The sequence below is a fragment of the Grampus griseus genome (assembly GCF_964374135.1).
Source record: "Grampus griseus genome assembly, chromosome: 11".
NCBI classification, from domain to species: Eukaryota; Metazoa; Chordata; class Mammalia; order Artiodactyla; family Delphinidae; genus Grampus; species Grampus griseus.
Genome location: NC_139005.1, coordinates 41029130 through 41052182, shown reverse-complemented (window position 1 = coordinate 41052182; position 23053 = coordinate 41029130). Strand labels below are relative to the sequence as shown.

Sequence of the window (23053 nt, the reverse complement as noted above, 5' to 3'; positions counted from 1 at the left end):
ATCAGCTATACATATACATATATCCCCATATCTCCTCCCTCTTGCGTCTCCCTCCCACCCTCCCTATCCCACCCCTCTAGGTGGTCACAAAGCACCGAGCTGATCTCCCTGTGCTATGCAGTTGCTTCACACTAGCTGTCTATTTTACACTCGGTAGTATATATAAGTTCATGCCCAGCTATCCATTTTTAATGGAATATACTCCAGGGTGGCATCCATGCCTTCTTTCATTTCCTTCCAGCCCCAAAGGCATTGAGTTTGCAAACCCTGCAGCCTTTGTGTGTTTGAGCATCACTTTTCTCTTTCAGCGTAAAAATTGAATATCCAACCCCTCTGCCTTATTTTATTTTATTTTTTTCTGCCTTATTTTAAAACTTAGCACCTTTCAATAAGACTTAAAAAAATTCAGACATTGCCTATGTTCATTTATAATGATTTGATCCTCTAAGTGGCAGGGATTTTTTTCCAAGATGATACTTTCAAATTCCCTCATTTCTACTTCATGGCCCTTGAAACTTCTGATAAGAGCGGCATCCTTGCAACCTAGGTTAGAGACCTTCTGATCTCAAAAATGAAACTGAGTTAACGCCACTTATCAGCTTTTACTTGAAAAAGCGACTTAAAAAATGAGTTTCAGCGTTTTGGTTTCTTTATACAGAGACAGCAATCTAGATGAATCAGTTTGTTGGATTTTCCTCCCTCCATGGGCAATTTCATTTCTCAGTAGTTTCACTACCAGAGAATATTTGGGGAAAGAAAAAAAAAAGCAAAAAAGAAAATCCTGTTTTGCAACTCATAAAAAGATAAGGTGGTTGGTTAAACAGAGATTAAGTACTTGAGGAATTTCTGTAGCTTTTCTCCATTCTTTAACTGTATGTTACTAGGAACAGACTAGAGTTTACAAAAATTTATAAGTATACCCCTCAGGTCATATAACTCCTGTAATCAGAAAATTTGATAATAAAGCAAACTGAATCATGCTAAAACCAGTAGAGAAGATTGATGTCTAAAGGGTGAGTCTTGGGTAAAGTCTTATGCTAAGTCAAGAATATTTAATTATTCTTTAATTTATGATTTACAAATCTGGATTTCTATGTTATGTGCTTATATAGATATTAATATATTCAATCTTTTTTTTTGGCCGTGCTGTGCAGCATGTGGGATCTTAGCTCCCCAACCAGGGATTGAACCCTCACCCCCTGCAGTGGAAGTGTGGAGTCTTAACCTCTGGATCGCCAGGGAAATCCCAATATATTCAATCTTAAGATTAACCTAGATGCATATACTCACTCAGTTCCTGGGGTTTAACACTGTGGAGTCAATTTTTTAAAAGGCTGCTCTGACAGTGTATACCCAGAATGTTAGAAAAATGCAATTAAATAATTGTTACTGAGCAGCTGCTGCTACCTACCTGTGTGTTGGCTTAATATAAAAGGCAGTCAGAGCATATCCAGGCACATGCAATAGTTTAATTAGTCAGTGAGGCAGAGGTTACAGCAGATGATGAAAATAGCCTTCTCAGTTTTAAACATTATGATATTAAGCCACCAAACCTTTGCCCCAGAAGTATTGTGCAAATTCAGGTACTGTATTTTATCTATTTATAAGGTCCTCCTGCAACGGCCTCCCCTCTTTACCCAGGCTAATGTGGGTAAATGGGCATCCTGCATACTTAACTTTTCTCCATACAAGATTTTACATTTTAATTTAAACATAATTTGTGAGCTCTCATGCATAATACTTTTTTTTTTTTCTTTTTTTTGCGGTACACGGGCCTCTCACTGTTGTGGCCTCTCCCGTTGTGGAGCACAGGCTCTGGACGCGCAGGCTCAGTGGTCATGGCTCACGGGCCCAGCCGCTCCACGGCATGTGGGATCTTCCCAGACTGGGGCACGAACCTATGTTCCATGCATCGGCAGGCGGACTCTCAACCACTGCGCCACCAGGGAAGTCCCATAATACTCTTAATAAATATTTTTCATTGCTTTTTTCAAGCAATAAATATTTTACTTTAGTACTTTCAGAGTAAGATTATGACAAAATTCTGGAATCTCTTGGGTTTTGTGAGAAAAGCTCATTTCTGATTAAACACTTCAGTTAATCTATTTTTACTGCTGAGCATATATTGAGAGAGTGGGATCTTTCTGGTAGCCTGATTAGAAGTATCTTTTCATTGTGTAATCAACATGAAGGATGACATTTCTATTCCAGCCATCTTAAATTTTTCTGACTTTCATGGAACATATTAGAGCCAACTGCTGGAATATTTACCCTAGTAGAATAAAGTAGTTGGATTCTTTCCTTGCCTATTTTTTTAAATTAATTAATTTATTTTTGGCTGCACTGGGTCTTTGTTGCTACACGCGGGCTTTCTATAGCTGCAGCGAGCGGGGGCTACTCTTCGTTGCAGTGTGCGGGCTTCACATTGTGGTGTTTTCTCTTGTTGCAGAGCACCGGCTCTAGGCGCGTGGGCTTCAGTAGTTGTGGCTCACAGGCTCAGTAGTTGTGGCTTGCAGGCTCTAGAGCAGAGGTTCAGTAGCTGTGGCACACGGGCTTAGTTGCTCCACAGCATGTGGGATCTTCCCGGACTAGGGCTCGAACCCATGTTCCCTGCAATGGCAGGCGGATTCTTAACCACTGCACCACCAGGGAAGTCCCTCCTTGCCTATTTTCTATGGAGGACAGTGTTGACTGAAACGTGTACTTGTTGGTGGCACTAGAAGAGCCTCATGATAGGTACAGATGGCAACTTTTAAAATAATTACCCTGTGCCAGTAGAGAAAAGTGTATATAATACACAGAACAGTGGGTAATGTCTAGAATGCGGATATATTTTCAGATCTTCCTGTGTCTTTCCCTTCCCAAACACTAGACTTCACCTTCCTGTCAGAGTATTCCTCCACTACAGGCATCAAGGAAGGGGAAATCAGCACCACAGATAATATTACAGTGTATTCTTGATTTTATCTTAGTGGGTATTTTTTTGTTTTGTTTTGTTTTCTTTCCCAGGCCTGGAGTCCGGGAATAAATCTGAGCGATGGCAGTTATGACTTCCACAAGGTCTAGCTTAGTTTTTAGAACCCTAGGGCAATTGCAGAGGAGTTTGATGCCACAGGTATACTTAACATTTAATATCTTCCTTGTTTCTTGTGTTTTCTACAGTGTCATACCAGATTAGCAGTAGCACTTCTGGACTAAATCCTTTTTTCCCTCAATACTGCCATCTGAGGGAAAAGGGATTTTTTTTAGCAATTTACCTTTGTACTCCTAGAAATACTTTCAACAAGTATAAAACTGAATACACAAATATTTAAATGTTAAGACCTTTACGTTTGTGGTAAAATAGTCGTTTTTATGTAAGAGTGAGGTGCACAGTGGTGAACCAGATTTAAATAACAACATGGCCATTCTCCTCTGATGTAATTTTTGCCCATTCTAGAAAGGAGTTTATGAAAGCCTTAATTACCTTGCCCTGTTTGTGGAGAATTAAGCTGTGAATAGAGCATCACATTTAATAGCGATAGAGAAAATTTTTCTGTAGCCACTATATAACTCCTCATTTTCAGATTGATTTGGCGTAATATAGATTATTTTCTGCCACTAACTAGAAAATAAAAATTTTAAAAGTCAGAAAATCATGGCCTAGCCTTTGAAAGACATCAAGAAGGATATTTTTGAGCTGACTCTGTTTGTTGATTTGGAAATCAACTTCTTAAACAGCTGAAGTCTATGAGAATTCTGGCTGAAACTTCTGCAGTATAATTTGCTACATATTAAAAATTCTTCATAATAAATAGCTTTCAGAAGGCTTCTTGTTTTTCTTGTCTGAAGCTTCATTTTTTGGACACATTGAAGGATCGAGGTCTAATATAATCCTTATACATAGAATAGAGAACACCTAGAAACCAAAAGATGTATATCAATAGTGTATCCATGGGAAAAAACACTGAATTTCTTCACTTGTATTTTTTCTAAAACCAACCTACAATTAAAAAACAAACAAACGCCCTCTATCTTATTAATTTTTGGCTTGGATCATATGAGTGACTCCAGGAAAAAAAACCAAAAAACAAATCTAAGAGCCCTTTGGGATCAGTATAAATCTGAATTTATGACATTACAATGACACCCTAAAGTTTGAATTTTAAAATATTGGTGAGAAAGGAAAGTGGGAAGATCTGGCTAGATCTTGAGATAAAAACAATAGGCACTTCAACTTAGAAAACATCTATTCAGTGTCTGCTAGTACTCAGTATTCTGAAGAAAAGCAAGGTGAATGGATCGAATCCCTGCTTCTAGGGACTTACAGTCCAGTGGATGAATTAGCTATGTTTAGGCAGATGAGGTAAATGTACATCTTCCCCAAGGATGAGGTCCTAGGGCCATGCAGAAAGGGGGAGGTGGCCAGGGAAAATATCCTGAGGAAGAGAGGAGCTGCTTCAGTGAATTCCAGGGATATCAGCAAATGTTCATATCCAAAGCAAGTTAGGGGGCTTCCCTGGTGGCACAGAATCTGCCTGCCAATGCCAACGACACGGGTTCGAGCCCTGGTCTGGGAAGATCCTACATCACGGAGCAACTAAGCCCATGCGCCACAACTACTGAGCCTGTGCTCTAGAGCCTGCGCGACACAACTACTGAAACCCGCGTGCCACAACTACTGAAGCCCGCGCACCTAGATCCCATGCTTCGCAATGAGAAGCCACTGCAATGAGAAGCCCATGTGCCACAACAAAGAGCAGCCCCCACTCGCCGCAACTAGAGAAAGCCTGCACGCAACAACAAAGACCCAAGGCAGCCAAAAATAAATAAATAAATTTATAAAAACCAAACAAACAAATAAAGCAAGTTAGGGAGTCACAGATTTAAACTACAAGTCACCACTCTCCCCATCCATATCAATTGTCATGGCATCAGCTGTCTAGTAGATTGTCTGAACTAAACCTTTACTTCATTTTCCTTCAGCTTTATTTCTGACACCGCCTGTTAATACCTACAAAAAGCACACAGAGCCTAAAGGGTAAGTTAGTTCTCATCTCAGTTAGATAGCAAATTAGATATCTGCACAAATAATTATTAACCTCTTGCCTACCTCTTAAATGTTGGTGTTCCCTGGAGTTCTGATCCCAACCCTTTTCTCACCTCATTCACACCTGTTGCTTCACTGGTAAGCAAGTTAGATCTCTCTTCTGAATGTGAGACCCATGTATAGATTATATTATATGTGACATTTCCATATCCCATAGTTATGGCCTCCAAAACTTTAAAATTGTATATAAGTAAATATGTTGAGCATGTTCTTCAAAATGCACATTTATTTATAAACCATATAAATGTACTACGATCAGTCTGTATACTGGTAAAGCTTTTTTTGTTTCTGGGTTTTTTAGGCTACGCGGTGCAGCATGCATGCGGGATCTTAGTTCCTCGACCAGGGATTGAACCCGTGCCCCCTGCATTGGGAGTATGGAGTCTTAACCACTGGACTGCCAGGGAAGTCCCGCTTTTTTGTTTTTAAGATAAAAATATTTTCTTCCCATGTCCCCATGGACCTCCTTATACATCAACTAGGGTATGAGTACTGTAATTTAGAGACATCTTCCATAGGCATCTTAGTCAGTATAATATAAAATTAAGAGTTCAGGCTCTGGAATAGATTGCCCATGTTACTGTGAACAGGTAACCTTTCCTCTCTAAGCCTAAGTTTCCTTATCTGTAAAACAGATTATGACAGTACCTACCTCATTGAGTATTGTCCTTTAATAAAGACTTTGTCTGGTCATGAGCCCCTTGAGTCATACCTGAATTTATGCCAATTAGGTGACTCATGGTGGACTCCTAGGTAGCTTCAGGATGTGGCTAGTCATGCCAGAAGACCAGCCATGTGATTAGACTTTCAGGGAGGGGAGTAGGACTGGAGATTGAGTTCAGTCATGTGGCCAGTGATTCAGTCAATCATGCCTACATAATGAAGCCCCAGTAAAAACTCTGGACACTGAAGCTCAGTGGAGTTTCTTGGTTGGTAAACACACGGATGTGCTGGGAGGGTGACATGCACCAATTCCACAAGGCGATATATATATATATTTTTTCACAGGGCGAGATTTTGAGTTTGGGACCCTCCCAGACCTTACCCTATGTGTCTATTTGGTCCTGATTTGTATACTTTATAATGAAACTGTAATTGTGAGTATGGTGCTTCCCTAAGTTCTTCTAGTGAAATATCAAACCTGAGGAAGTGTTGGGAAACCTTGAATTTGTAGCCAGTTGGTCAGAAGTGCAGATGGTCTGGGAAACCCCAATGGCAGTGTCTGAAAGAAGGGCGGTGCTTTCGGGAACCATGTCCTTAAACCTGGGGCATCTGATGTGAGCTCCACGTGGTTGACATCAGTATTGAGTTGTCCTGCAATACACCAGGTGGTGTCCAAGTAGGTATTAAGATTAAATGAGATAATGATATATAAAGCAGAGTGACTTATACATCATAAGCACTCATTGTATGTTGTTATTGTTTTATCCAATATGTGCTCATCCTCTCACCAAACCTGTTCTTTCTTCTTCATTCTTTTTTTTTTTTTTTTTTGTGGTATGTGGGCCTCTCACTGTTGCGGCCTCTCCCGTTGTGGAGCACAGGCTCCGGATGCGCAGGCTCAGCGGCCATGGCTCACGGGCCCAGCTGCTCCGCGGCATGTGAGATCCTCCCGGACCAGGGCATGAGCCCGTGTCCCCTGCATTGGCAGGCGGACTCTCAGCCACTGCGCCACCAGGGAAGCCCCTTCTTCATTCTTTTTATGTGTGAAAGGCAAACCTTTCATGTGGTTGCCCAGACCAGAAACCTAGGAGTCGTCCTTGATTCTTCCTTCCTTACTTTTCCCAATCACTTAGTTGCTGAGTCCTCAGTATTTCTAGAATCCATCTCCTCTCTGTTGCCATTGCCACTGCCTTAATTCATATCCAATTCATCATCTAATTGGCTTCTGCCTTTTTTCTCCCCTCCTTTGCAAATCATCTCTAATCATTTTCCTTTTCCTCTTAACACTTTCTTCATGGTGATATAAATATGCATGGAAAATAGTTCATAAAACTTAAATGACCAGATTAACAGATAGTTGTAGAATGAACACCTGTAATTATGGGTCAAGAAGTAGAATATTACAGGCATCCTGGAAGCCTCCAGGTTTCCCTTTCTGATCATATTCCCCTCCCTTTTTCATAGGTAACCACTGTTCTGAATTTTATGATAAGAGGTTTCCTTGCCTTTATAGTGTGACAGTCTGTTTAGTATCCCTAAAACAAACAGTTTCATATTGCCTGTTTCTGATCTTTCTGTACAGCAGGCATCTTTTTTTTTTTTGGCTGAGTGGCATGTGGGACCTTAGTTCCCCAACCAGGGATCGAACCCACACCCCCTGGATTGGAGGCGTGGAGTCTTAACCACTGGACCGTCAGGGAAGTCTTCCAGCAGGCATCTTTTAGATGCTGTTCTGACTGTTACTCCCCTGTTTAAACCCTTCACTGGCTCACTTCATCTTTTTACTCCTCAACTAGCAACCATATAAATCTATTGGGGGATTTGTTTTATATCTGTTTAACTAAGCTGTTACTGTGTTTTCCAGAATTCCCTTCCCTGCATAGTTCCAGGTTAGCTTGGCCATGAGAGACATTTTACTTGAGATTTGAAGGTGAAAGTTGAAGCAGGAGCTGCCAAATTCTTTTTGCACTTGGAAGGCTTGGTGCAGAGCACCAGGTGCTGTTACAGCTTGCGTATGTTGTTGTTTATCTGCTGGCTCACCTCGCTGTTGATGGGCAGCAGTCAGGCCCACAAATCCTTCAGCTCCTTCTGGATCTCCTCCATTAGCTTTTCTGGCTCCTGGGCCAGGTGTGGATTAGCTCCATGATAGAGTGTGCCAGCTTTTCCTAAAGGTCATGCCATGATCAAGGTTGGAGTCAGCAAGACTCGGACTCAAGTTTCCATTTGTCTTTGTGGGTTCCAGCTCACCCTTGCAGATTCTAGTTTAGTTTTCTTTCCCAATTGCTGCCTTGTTACCTTCAGGTGCCAGCATTAGAAATATAACCAACAACCTAACATGGACTGTTTAGCCAGCTCCCCAAATTGCTTAAGGTCATATCTCTATAATAAATCCCTTTTTATATATCACTACTAGTAGTTTTCCTTCTCTGATTGAACCTGACGGATCCAGAATTTGGTATTGGAAGCTTCCAGAGGAACATAACTCTGAGCATTGGTTCTCTGAATTGGTTCTGGGTTATCTGGAGTTGGTTCTCTGATCTGATTATATTTAAAGGTATTAATGGGCTTTTTTTTTTTTCCCCTCCAGTGGCAAAGAGTATGCTAGCAGTCCATGGCATGTGGTAGCAAAACATTAAAAAAATTATCACCTTGCAGATACCCTTAATCAGGTGCCTATAGAAAGCAAGGCTTTGGGGGATCAAGTATTTATTGTCATAGAACATTTAGTGGAAATAAGGAGTATAATAAGGTTAGTAACTTTTAAGTGTGCTGGAGAACTTGGGAAAACTATATGATGGGCTCATGGCTTTAAATTCCTAGCTCAAGGTCTTGTGAGGGACCTGAAAGCTTTATGACTTTCTAAAAAGAAACGCTTAACTCCTGTAGCCTTGAGACTGGTATTTTCGAAAAATGTACACAGGGGCTAATCCTGTGAGTGACTAATCACAACACAAATTAAATTCCCAAACTCATAACACCTCTTAAGTTAAAGTTTAGGGCATTGGGGACTTCCCTGGTGGTCCAGTGGTTAAGACTCCACACTCCTAAAGCAGGGAGCAGGGATTCGATCCCTTGTCAGGGAACTAGAGCCTGCATGCCGCAACTAAAAAAGACCCTGGATGTCGCAATGAAGATCCCTCGTGCTACAACTAAGACCTGGCGCAGCCAAATATATAAATAAATAAATATTAAAAAAGAAAAAAAGTTTAGAGCACTGCTTTGGCAGGCGTGGGACTCTGAAAATTGGAATGGGGACATATAAGCAGATTTCAGTGAAACTGGGTCCTTGAGCCCCTATGTCTTACTGAGACTCTTTTGCCAGTAGAAACAGTCCTTCCCTCTGTCTGAGAATGGCTGAAACTTGGACCAAAAAGTAGTCTCCACTAAATGAAGTTGAAATACCAGAACTTCCTTAGTATACTTCCATGGTACAGCAGTGATTCTTCTTTACTGGGGCAATTTTGTTCCCCAGGGAAATCTGGCAATGTCTGGAGACGTGTTTGGCTTTCACAGCGCGGGTGGGTACCATTGGCACCTAGTGGGTAGAAGCCAGGGCTGCTGCTGAACATTCTGTAATGCACAGGACAGTCCTCCACAACAAAGAATAATCCAGTCCAAAATGTCAGTAGTGCTGAGATTGAGAAACTTTGCCATAAAGGAAGGTATCCAAAGGCTTAGGGAGATTGGAATGTTAGACTGGATTTATCCTGCTCACTCACCCCCTAAATATATCTCCTTCCTTCTGCAGAGCTGTGAGAAGTACATTTGTGAAGGCAGCCCTGCCCTCCTTGAAGAGGTCTATGGTAATGATTTCCTATAAGCCAGAAATGACAGTAGGAATTTCTGGGCTCCCTGAGTTCAGTAGGGATGATGGGATTGTGGGGTGGCAGGGGTCAAGCGGCAGCTTTTAATTGACAAAGACAAGGAAAGCATGATTACTGTAATGGGCAGCAAAGCCTAAGCAGTAATCAATATAGTCTAAGCCACAAAGATCTTTGGCATTTTGGCTAATTGATCATGTTGTACCTAGAGTTGAAAGCGGTGAGCAGCATGTGAGCAGAAAAGCTCTAGGTCTGGTGAACAGAAATTTGACTTGAATCATCACAATAGAGAGCCATGGCCCCTCAACCAATTCCCAAATTTGAGTCAATTCGTAGACCCAAAGTCCCTGGAATTAACAAGAGGTCAGATCTCCTTAAGGAAAGACGCTGTTTCACAGCCAAAAATGCAAATACTATAAATCCTCCTTCTAGTCTTCCCCAAAGGCACCTATGACTATTCAGCAAGAGGAAGGGGAAATAATCACATTTGTGGGACATTGTTAAATATTGATTTTGAATTGATACTAATGCCTGGAGAATTAGTGTGTTCTACCAGTCGAACTAGGAGTTTATGGTCAGGTCAGTGGAGTTTTGCTGTGGGTCTATTTTACAGTTGGTCTGGTGGGTCCCTGAACCTACCTTATGGTATTTCCCCAGTTATGGAATGTGTAATTGGAGTAGACATACTCAGCAGCTATCAGAATCCTCACATTGGTTCCCTGACCTGGGGAGTAAGGGCTATTATGGTAGGGAAAGCCAAGTGTAAGCCATTGCTGGTTTTTTAAAAAATTAATTAACTTATTTTTGGCTGCGTTGGGTTTTCATTGCTGTGTGCAGGCTTTTCTCTAGTTGCAGTGAGTGGGCTTCTCATTGTGGTGGCTTCTCTTGTTGCCGAGCACAGGCTCTAGGCACGTGGGCTTCAGTAGTTGTGGCACGTGGGCTCAGTAGTTGTGGTATGTGGGCTCAGTAGGTTCGGCACACGGGCTCAGTAGTTGTGGCACGTGGGCTCAGTTGCTCTGCAGCATGTGAGATCTTCCCGGACCAGGGCTCAAACCCGTGTCCCCTGCATTGGCAGGCGACTCTTAACACTGTGCCATCAGGGAAGTGCAGTGTAAGCCATTCTAAATGCTTCTATTACCAAAGCAATACTGCATTCCCAGAGGGATTGTAGAGACTAGTGTCATCATCAAGGACGTTAAAGATGCCAGGGTGGTGATTCCTACCATATCTCCATTCATTTTGCCTCTTTGGCCAGAAGACAGATGGATCTTGGAGAATGATAATGGATTTCTATAAACTTTGCTACAGCAAATCAACACAATTTTTGCTATTTGTTTTGCAGCTATTAATCTGATTGATTGCTTTTTTCTGTATACCTTTTAGTAAAGACCATCAGAAGCAGATTGCTTTCATCTGGCAGGGCCAGCAGTATACTTTCAGTGTTCAGTCTCATGGCTCTGTGAACTCTCCAGCCCTATGCCACAATCTAGTCTGCAGGACCTTGATCATCTCGCTATTCCACAAGACATCACATTAGTCCATTACATTGATTTGATCTATCAAGGGTAAATTGTTACTATACTGGTAGGGTAAGGAGGAGTGTGTCTGGAATGTATACCTTCTGGGGCCTTCCTTAGTAATCCCATGTCATGTGATTAAAGAAGGTGGAAAATTATACCCAGTACAGGAAGGATCATTAATGACCCAGATCATTTCAGAATGTTTGGGTCCACAACCCAGTCAAATAACCATGAATAGCCAAGGTGCTTTCGGAAGGCAAAGGATGGATGAAATGGCCAGTGGAAAAACATAATATGAGCCATGATCATCCGACCAGCTGCAGAAACAAAGACTGTGATAGTTATGAATATTTCTTCCTTTTTTTTTTTTTTTTTGGCGGTATGCGGGCCTCTCACTGTTGTGGCCTCTCCCGTTGCGGAGCAACGGGCTCCAGACGTGCAGGCTCAGTGGCCATGGCTCACGGGCTTAGCTGCTCCGCGGCATGTGGGATCTTCCCGGACTGGGGCACGAACCCGTGTCCCCTGCATCAGCAGGCGGACTCTCAACCACTGCGCCACCAGGGAAGCCCCGTTATTTTGATATGAATACACGTGTATACAGTCACCAATTTCTTTTTCTATTTGCCATTTCCATTTACCTACCATCTAATATAAGAAGTGTTAATAGTAGTTAACTTTATATCTCAGGATTTAAGTCACAGGATATCAAAAGGGAATATGACTCAGCTCAAAGATGAATCAGCATCACCCAAAGATGGACAAAGGGATTTTGTATCCTCTTTTAGGAGAGAGTTAGCATGTTTTTGGTTATACAAGGGATGGTTGATTTTGCCATTGTCTTTATTTGAAGGTAAGTGTATTAAAAGAGGTGTATATGGATGCCAGGTTGACAAGGGATAGACAGTGACAGATTTGTAATGTATCAACTTAGCTAAACTATAACTAGATTTTCCAGAATTCCTTTCCTTTCATTCCCTGAAAAATTGCACGAGACATTTCGCGTGAGATTTAGAAGGTAGAAGTAAAGGAGCCAGCAAATTCTTTTGACCTGGGAAGGCACTGTTGCAGCATAGTTTTGCTTATCTGCTGGCCCACCTGGCTGGCATGGGGCAGCAGTCAGGAGAGCAGCTACCATGGCTCCTGCTGAATTTCCTCTTTCACCTTCTCTGACTCCTTGGCCAGGTCCATGTTTAGCTCCAGGATGAGGGGCATCGGCTTTTTCTATGTCACTCCATCATCACATTTGGAGGTTTAGAGATGGTGAGAAATCCATAAGGATTCCAGACCATCCTGTGTGTTTCAGCTCATCCTTGCAGGTTCCAGATTTTTCTTGCTTCTCTCACTTTTCATCTGCCTTTTCTAACTGCTTGCTCTGCCCACTTCAGGTCCCAGATCCTGATACATAAGAAAGAGCCTCACAATTACATAAGTCCAAATACCTAAAATAAATCTCTTACTATATGTTACTACTCCTAGTTCTGCAGTCTCATCAAACACTGATTGAGTCACCTACCATACCAAACTGTGTCGAGTTCCACTAACATGCCATGCTTCTGTGCCTTTGTTTTCTTCCCTCTGCCTAGAATCCTGACCTCCTTCTCTGCTTAGTTAATTCCTCTACATTCTTGGCTCATCACATGGTTTGCATCCTTAGAGAAGCCTCCCTGGACTCTCAGCCCTAGTTAAACGCCTCTCCTTTGTGCTTGTGCTTCCATAGCAACCTGTGTTAATCTTATTGTAGTACCTCTGACTTTATATTGTCTTCTCCTGCTCTTGATCTCTCTCCCTAAGGAGATTAAACTAGTTGAGGGTAGAGAGTTAGTTTCACTGCTGTATCTCTAGACCAGCACAGTGCCTTGCACATAGCTCATGCTCATAAGTGTTTTCTGAATGATGAAAATGAGGCCTGTTACTTCATAGTAAAGTTTCTTGTTGTATGTTGTTCAAGACTCATATCACAGTTCATAGTAAAAAGATAATTACCATATAACTCCCTACAGGCAAGCCCCACACCCATCATCCCATAATCCTAGACCTACTCAGGCTGATTCTACTTTGCACAGCATGAAGGGGAGCTAAGAACATTGTGACTTGTTCTCATTAATGTAGACAAAAAGTTTAGGTAATTTAGGTCGCAAAGTAGACTCCTTGTTAGAACTAAATGATTTAGCTGTTGATATAACCTGAATCAACCAGATAATTTTATACCCACTCTTTGGATTTGACTGTGTAAATATTGCTTAATTTATAGACTAATAAAAAATTACCTATTGCTCAGGCTTGGAATAGCTGAGTTATACAGGGTATAAACTATTCACTGCTCCTTTCACTATAGAGGATAACAGAAACTATAACCTAGTTCTCCACTGGGTTTTTCTTTTTTTAGATTGAAGTATAATTCACATACAATTTGAATTTATGTTGTACAACATAATGATTCTATATTTGTATGTATTGTGAAATGGTCACAATAAGCCTAGTTAACATCTATTACCATATATACAGAATTTTTTTCTTGTGATGAGAACTTTTAAGATCTACCCTCGTAGCGACTTTCAAATATGCAATACAGTATTATTGACTATAGTCACCATGCTGTACATTACATCCCCATGACTTGTTTATTTTATAACTAGAAGTCTGTACCTTTTGCCTACTGAGTTTTTTTTTTCAGTACTTAAAATACCAAGAGATTAAGCCTATAACTGGGCAGCAACCTCAACCAAGTGAAGATCACTGTCTTTCTTATCCTTCCTCCTCCATTACATCATCTTGACCCAATATTCATGAATGAATATGAATGAATAAATAAAAATACTAATATGAATGGATGAATAAATCAAAATACTCTCAAAGACAGCTGAACACAAGATACAAATCAAGCAGGTTACCTAGAGTCACAGCTCTTACAACAAATCCTTGGGCAGCAACTCTCATGTGAATAAGATGATGGACATTTTCTGATCTCTTCTGTATTTTAACTTGTAAAGACCATAGGACCCCACAGTCATAAAGCCTGCTATCCCTGTGAATTAAAAAAGTAGGGATTATATAAATAGCAGGCTAAAATTCCCAAGAGCTTAGAGAATTGAATAAAAGACTGTGCAAGGGATCAGTACCTGGAAGATAAGCAGGCAAGATACCAAAGGATACTTCACTCATGGATTCAATGTTTGCAGTTTTGACTCTTCCCGGAAAAACCTGAATTGTATACTATAGTAACTTGCCTAGTAATTTCTAATTTTCCTGAAGCATGGCATAGGCTACAAGCCTTTTATTTGGGGCAAGTCACTTAACTAGTGAGTGAACCAACCAAAATCTCAGCATTCACAGCTTTTGGGTGTTTGGCTTTATTCCTCTCTACTTGTTATTAAATAAGGAGTAAATCTAGTAAAGTGAAAGAAACTTTACTCTTCTGTGAAAATGAGATATTAAATTTTAATGAGAGGTAAAAAGGTCTGAATAGTTGCATGAGAAGTATGTGACTCTGGGAAGAACTGTGATTCTAGAAAATTCCAGAAGCCCATACAAATATTTCTGTATTCACTACATATGTCAAGGGGTGAATATACTGCTGGGACAACCAAGATTCTGTGTAATTCACTCTAAAACAGAAAACTGAATAGGAATCAACTGAATAGGGAAAATTCTAGAAAGCAATTTGAAACACTGTGAGAACTTAACCCATGACAAATCAAGATAACCAAATAACAGATAAGGGAAAAACTATTGGAACTAATTTGGGTTTGTATCTTACACCAGACCCTACAAAAAAGGTCTGGATGGGTTAGAATTAAATATGAAAATAAAAATATCAACAAAATCTAGAAGAAAATAGAACAGCATATTTATAACATCTAAAAGGGGGTAAGGTAGATTTAAAAAAACTGACAAGGACAAAAATGCTATATTTTGACATAAGAGTAAAGGAAACTTTTGCATAATAAAAGTGTGGCTCTATTCTGGGAGATCTCTCTTCTCTCCTATTGATTTATGCATCTATCCCTTCATCAATACCACACTGTTGATTACTCTATATATTAAGCCTTAGTATCTGGTAGGAGTGATTCCTTCCACTTAATACTTTTTTTAAAAATTACTATTAAAGGTATCCATCCTTGAGATCAACTGCCTTTTTTTAAAAAAAATTTATTAAATTTGTTTATTTTTGGCTGCATTGGGTCTCCGTTGCTGTGTGCGGACTTTCTCTAGTTGTGGTGAGTGGGGACTACTCTTCGTTGTGGTGTGCAGGCTTCTCATTGCAGTGGCTTCTCTTGTTGTGGAGCATGGGCTCTAGGCGCCTGGGCTTCAGTAGTCATAGCACGCCATCTCAGTAGTTGTGGCTCGCGGGCTCCAGAGCACAGTCTCAGTAGTTGTGGTGCACGGACTTAGTTGCTCCACGGCATGTGGGATCTTCCCGGACCAGGGCTCGAACCTGTGTCCCCTGCATCGGCAGGCGGATTCTTAACTACTGCACCACCAGGGAAGCCCTACTTGATACTTTTTCTTAAAAGAGGTAGTCTTAGCCATTCTAGAACTTTTGCCTTTATATAAATTTTAGAATAAGCTTGTTTCTGTCTACAAAAAAACATTGCTGGGATTTTGATAGGAATTACAGTAAACCGATAGATGAGTTTGGGGAGAACTGACATCTTTATTGAGTCTTACAATCCACGAACACAATAGTCTCTACATTTATTTAGTTCTTCTTTGATTTCTTTCATTAGCATTTTGTATTTTTTCAGCATACAGATTCTGTACATGTTTTGTTAAGCTTATACCTAATCATTTCATTTCTTCAGAGCGATTGTAAATGGTCTTATGTCTTTAATTTCAGTTTCCATATGTTTGTTGTTAGTATATAGAAATGCAGTTGATGTTTATAGACGATAGCAAGTTTTGATTAACTATTGGCACATGTTTGTCTCTGTGGGTGGGTGAGGATATATTTATTCTCTCAGAGTATACTTATTAAGTGGAAATAAGAATCAGAGTAAATAATCACATTTATATGTATATTTTGTAGGCTGATTAGTAATAAGTGAAATTGAAATAAAAATGACAAACATAAAAACAGCAAAAAACAAATAACAGTTAAAACAACAATGGCAGGTACATTGAGAAACAGGTACAATGCTGAAAGCTCTGTAAGTTTAGCCAAATCTTTCTGGAAAGAACTCTGGAGACATATAATAAGTGACATTAAACTGAACATGCTTCCTGCCCTGGGAATTCTACTTTGGGGACATACTCCAAGGAAGTAAGCAAAAGAAAAGTCAAGAAGTTGACACAAAGATGTTTGTGGCTACATTATGTATGAGGAAAAACTAAACCCAAATGGCCCAAACAGAGGGAAAACTACCATAGCTATAAAAAAATTACAAGTATAGGAAGTACTAATATACAGAAATGTACTATGAAATGTTACGTGAAAGAAGCAAAAACAAATAATCTATCAACACAGAGTTTAAATACATATAATGTACACACAGACCTTAGCAGTATTCATAAGATTTTAAATAATATGAATAAATTATAATGACAGAAGTTAAGACAACAAATTAAAATGTTCTGTAAATTATTGACAGGATACTCTGTCCTGCAGCAGAAAATACTTAGGAGATATTCTTAATAAAACAATAGCTAACAAACTATTCAATAATATATATACAAATTTGATCAGATATTTTTCTAGCAAAAACTTGGCTCTCTTCCCTTATCAAATCAATACTCTGTTCTAACTGAAATTTGTTTTGTTTCTTTTAGAGATTAAAGTCAGCACCTTTACTGTTTTCCATACGATGTCTCTGTAGTTTGAATATAACTGAATTTAGCTGGAAACACTTTTCTCTTTCTACTTTAATCACGCTAAATGTCTCTGGAAAAACCATTTAATTTCCAACAGGCACAGTGATTAATCTCTGTTCATTACAGTGATCTGCTCAAGTGGCACTGAGTCCTTGAATTGTTTTGTTAGTTAAAAATGCTAAAGAAGAGGAATAAATCACTACAAAATTATTTGCCTCCATTTCTTGTGCCATTACAAGCCTTAATCAAATTAAGTGGAACTTTCAAACACAGAATATTACTATAAAGTAAAATTTTGATTCTTTTTGATATGTGAATAATGACACATAAAGTTGCTAGATTTGTAGTGGTATTTAATGGAAACATATGACTTACACCTCTTTAGAGGCTTTTGTGGAATTAATCACAAAGTTATGTACGTCTGATTTGTATATATATTTTTAAAACAATTTTATTGAAGTATATTTGTTTTACAATGTTGTGTTAATTTCTGCTGTACAGCAAAGTGATTCAGTTATAATATATATATATTCTTTTTCATACTGTTTTCCATGATGGTTTACAACAGGATATTGAGTATAGTTCCCTGTATGTACATCTGATTTAAATAAGTTATTTTAATAGTTTCCAGACAAAGAAAGCACAAGGAAAGAGGCATGGCTGAAGTATTAAATAATAATGCCTAGGGCAGCTAAAGCATCCGAAAGAGAAAGAAGAGAAAGCTTAGATTTTAAAACATAATATTGGTGCTTAGATTTTGTGGTTTTTTTAAGTCCACATACATATAGTATTTGTTTAAAATGTAAACATATCAAATATATGTTGGGAAAGGATAAAGAGGCTAAGACTCCAGGTATAATTAGAATAATACTTCTTTAACCTGGAGTTTACTTAACCATCAACCTCAGCATCTGGAACACATCAGGAAGCCAGCAACAAGCCACAGAGCATGAACACCACAAAGTTCATGCTCTCAAGTGTACAGGTAGGCCCAGGCTTTCATTCGGAGCTTCTTTACTCTGAATTGACTCATGGTTCTTTTAAGCGTGGGTATCTAGCTTCTGACACCACAGAACATTAGAAGCAGAAGTTTCTGATGGTACCCAACAGTAATGGAAGAAACAGAAAAGTCTATAAGCATCGACACAAGAACTTAAAGTTTGGAGTTGAGGGCTTCCCTGGTGGCGCAGTGGTTGAGAGTCTGCCTGCCGATGCAGGGGACACGGGTTCGTGCCCCGGTCCGGGAAGATCCCACATGCCGCGGAGCAGCTGAGCCCGTGAGCCGTGGCCGCTGAGCCTGCGCGTCCGGAGCCTGTGCTCCGCAACGGGAGAGGCCACAACAGTGAGAGGCCTGCGTACCATACACACACACACAAAAAGTAAAGTTTGGAGTTGATTAGAGAACAAAGAGACATGTAAATCTTCCTCAACTCATGACAGGGTTACACCTTGAAAAACCCATCATAAGTTGAAAATACTGTAAGTCAAAAATTCATTTAATACACCTCACCTATTGAACATTATAGCTTAGCCTAGCCTACTTTAAATGTGCTTGGAATACTTACATTAGCCTGTAGTTAGGCAAAATCATCTAACACAAAGCCTATTTTATAATACAGTGTTGAATATCTCATGTAATTTATTGAATATTGTACTGAAAGTGAAAAACAGGATGGTTGGGTACAGAGTGGTTGTTAAGTGTATTAGTTGTTTACCTTCATGATGGCGAGGCTGACTGAGAGCTGCCACTGCCCAGCATCATAAGAGAGTATCATACTATGTATTGCTAGGCCAGGAAAAGATCAAAGTTCAAAGTATGGTTTCTATTGAATGCGAATTGCTTTGTCATCATCTTAAAGTCAAAAAGTCGTAAGTTGAGGACCGTCTATATACATCTCAATAGTCTCTAATAGGCTCTGTATAATAATAAACTGATACTGCAGCTGCTGATTCTGAGTCATTACAGAAAAGTTACAGTCCATTCAATCAATCCTATTTAGATTGGCTGGGAACTAGTAATTTTCGATAGACTGCTAATGAAAATGGATTAAACAGAATAAAAAATTGATGCTTCATAATAATAAGAGTTAATATTTACTGAGGATTTGCCATACACTAGAAACTGTGTTGAAAGTGTAACTCATTCATGCATAGAAAGGGTTAGCTCCAATTATCTGAAAACATTTAATTATATAAACTATTTCAATACTCAAAGATACTGGGTAAGGCATTATTGTTTTATTAGAAACAGCTTCACAGTATCCAGTCAAGGCTTGTACTTACCTACAGGGACAAAGGGGGAATCTCTATAGATTTCCTGATCAGTCGGGATAACAGGCCTTCGTCCTCATCTGCTGACCGCTGGTTATCTGAAGACATTTTTCTCTCTAGTAACAGTAGGGGATAATCAAAAAGAATCTGTTTCCGTCTCCCAATATACTCTTATGTGTTCTTCTGTCTTCATTTGCTTGACATGCTTGTCTGCTCAACTGAAATAAACAGTTATCTTTCCTTCACCCTTTGCATTGTGGAGTCCTTTCATTTTGTTTAGGGGTGGAGGAAAGAAAAATATACAAAGAGGTAAATGATGATCAGATTCCATGAATACAGAGTAAAAACACAGATCATAAGTGTGTTATTCAGTTCCCTTTCACTGCTTGGCGTTTGAAATCATTGGGAACCTCAGAACTTCCGTAAACAGTAAGAACACAGAGTTTCTTTCACAAAATATAGTTTTAAAGAATGATGGCAGTGCCAACATAGGCAAAAATACCTCCAGATTTACAGGTGATGGGAGAATGATCACTCCAGTGCTGCAGAATGTGTAGGGCATTATAAAGCACCTACCACGTACCAGATGCTATGCTAGACAATGGAAATAATCTTCCTTGTCTGCACAGGATGAATGAGGAAACTAGCAAGAGCAACTATAATCACAATCAACATGGTCTGGCAGTACCTCAGTTTGTTATCCGTGCAACCCTCTATTTTCAACCCTCAAAATTCAAATATGGAGGCTTCATTCTACAAATCAGCTTTCATCAGAAAATGTAAGCCGGTAAGTGGAAGAAGCACAACACCGTTGGCGTACTCCACCACCTGCAGCCTGTTTCCTGGTGTTCGTTCAGCTGGAAGCCATAGATCAGAACAGGCTTTGTTAGGCCAGGACACGTTTACGCGCAATTTCCAGCTAATTGATAATGGGAAAGCCCAGAACCCTCCCCACACCAAGGGGGCGTGGCCGGCTGGTATTGGCCATAGCCCAGGCTGGAAACTCACTGGTAGCGGCACCTGGACCACAAACAAGAGGCTTTCCAAGATAATATTCAAGGAAACATTAGGCTTTTGAAGAAGATGCCTTTCCTTCTCCCTTCACAAGGACGCTCCCAACATCCCTCTGTGGCTTTGAATCCTGCTACCCAACTCCTGGGCCCGAAATTGAAGGGAAAGTTGGTGCAGGGTTACAACACTGGGTTTGTAGGTGGGAGTGGGGGTTAGCCTTATGAGGCCAAGATTCTTGTGGTTTTTTAGTGCGCTTGCCAGAGGGGCGCCCACTGTGGCCGGGATCCGGGACTGAGACGCCGCGAGCCTTCACCAGCTCGCCTGATGGCCAGACCGTCGCACCTGGCGGCTCCACGGGAGCCTAGAGCTGCACGCGCGCCCTGCCGGGAAGGACGTGACGTCACTGCGTCCCCGGCCAATCCGAGGGCAGGGCGGGCCGGCACGGGAAGACGCCGAGCGAGCTGCTGCCCGGCGCCTGCGCGCGGAGATTGAGGCTAATCTGGCTTTCCCGGCGGGTGGTGGTGGACGACCTCTTCGCTGCTGTTGTGAAGGTGCACCCTTGAGCCCCTTGAGGCCTCGAAGAAGTTCGGACTCACCGCCTCCGTCTGACTGCAGCCACAGAGACCTCAGGATGAGGGCAGAGGACCAGGTAGTGTTCACGCTTTTTCCTTGTAACTTTTAATTATTAAATAATTTTAGATTTACAGAAAAGTTCCCAGAATAGTACCCCCAAAATGTGTATTTGACACTTAGATACCGCTTTGTTAACATTGCGCCACATTTGCTTTATCATTTCTCTCTAGATGCGATTTCTTCCTTCCTTCCTTCCTTTATATGAACCACCTGAGAGAAAGCTGCACCGATAGGCCTATACCCCTATGTACGTTGTGTGCATTTGGGGAATTCTCTTACATAACCATAGTACAATGAGCAAAATCAGGAAATTAACATTGCTATAATACTATAAGGTAAAGATTTTATTCATAGTTCACCAGTGGTCCCAATAATCCTTAATAGCAAAAAAGAATTTTTTTTCTGGTCTAGGATCCAATCAAGATTACATATTGCATTTGGTTGTCAAGCCTCTTTACTGTCCTTTAATCTGGAACATTTCCTTAGTCGGTGTATTACTCAAGGTTCTCCAGAGAAACAGAATTGATAGGATATATATATATATATACACACATACATATATGTATATATGTATACCTGATCGAAGATATGCATGTATACATATGTATGAGGAGATTTATTGCAGGAATTGGTTCACGTGGTAATGGGGACAGAGAAGTCCCAGGATCTGCCACCTGCAAGCTGGCAATGGTCTAAGTCCCTGTCCAAGTCCAAAGGCCCGAGAAGTAGGAGCACTAATGTCTGAGGGCTGGAAAAGGTAAATGTCCCAGCAGCTCAGGCAGAGAGCAAATTCACCCTTATTCTGCCTTTTTGTTTTACTCAGGCCCTCCATGGGTTGGATGGTGCTAACCCGCATCAGTGAGGGTGATCTTTATTAAGCCTATCAATTCAAATGCTAATCATCTGAAAATACCCTCACAAACCCATCCAGAAAAAATGTTTTACCAGCTTTTTCGGCATCCCTTAGCCCAGCTAAGTTGTCGCACAAAATTAACCATCACAGTTGTCTTTTGTCTTTCATGACCTGATACGTTGCCAATGCAGGCCAGTTATTTTGTAGGATGTCTCTAACTTTAAGTTTTATCTGATGCTTTCTCATCATTAGATTGAGGCTATGCATTTTTGGCAGAATATCAGAGAAGTGATGTTGTGTCTTCTTGGCTTGTAATAGCAGGAGGCACATAAAGTCAGCTTGTGTGGTGGTAGTAACTTTTATTCGATATTCTGCTGATAGATGTCTAACAACTGGATCTGCAGGGAAAAAAACCCCTTGTTGGTAATATTTGCCGATTTCCATGGTATAAATACTCCCACCCTGGTCGATTTCAAGCTACTGTCGTGTAGTCACTGCACGCAAAATTGGGAAGAGATGTGACTCTTCTGAGTTGGTGTGAAGTTGGCTCTAGCATACCACTGCTTTGATCAGTTGGTTTAAGGTGGTGTCTGCCTGTTTCCCCACTGTAACGTTACTATTTTTTCCCTTTATAATTAATAAGTATTTTGTGAGGAGATACTTTTTTTTTTTTTTTTTTTTTGTGATACGCGGGCCTCTCACTGCTGTGGCCTCTCCCGCCGCGGAGCACAGGCTCCGGACGCACAGGCCCAGCGGCCATGGCTCATGGGCCCAGCCGCTCCGCGGCATGTGGGATCCTCCCGGACCGGGGCACGAACCCACATCCCCTGCATCGGCAGGCGGACTCCCAACCACTGCGCCACCAGGGAAGCCCGAGATACTTTAATATTATATAAATATGCTGTTATTTATCAGATTTTTACCCATTAATTTCAGCACACAGTGATGATCCTTGCCTGGATCAATTAATATTATGTTTGCCAAATGGTAATTTCCGAAATCCATCATTCCTTTTATATTTTTCAATTGGTATTCTACTATAAGAAATCGCTTTCCCTCCTTCCGTGTTTAATTATTCATTTATTTATATCAGTTTGGACTCATGAATTTCCATTTTATTCAGTAGCTTATAATTCATACCATAATTAATTTATTTTGATGGCCAAATTGTCCTAGATTTGGCTAGTGGGAGCCCCTTCAAGCTGGCTCTCCTATGTCCTATTGACATGACACTGTCATTCTTCAAACACTTCTTTAAATCCTGGTGTAGCAAGTTGTTCCAGGCTGAACGTGTAATTTTTCTCCCCTAGCCCTGAAATCAGCCATTTCTTCAAGGAGTCCTGATTCATTTTAGTGGAGAATGATACTTAGAAACCAAGTTTTG

General features: G+C 40.5%; 1 protein-coding gene across 1 annotated transcript; it reads right to left on the bottom strand.

The window, feature by feature from the left end:
* Positions 1-3833: 3833 nt before the first annotated feature.
* HIGD1C (HIG1 hypoxia inducible domain family member 1C) lies at positions 3834-19280 on the bottom strand (the record flags this gene model as incomplete). The annotated part of the gene is given in 5 exon segments (XM_082665099.1): positions 3834-3898; positions 13985-14044; positions 14047-14118; positions 19185-19209; positions 19212-19280. Coding segments are annotated over 5 exon segments (291 nt in total).
* Positions 19281-23053: the final 3773 nt, after the last annotated feature.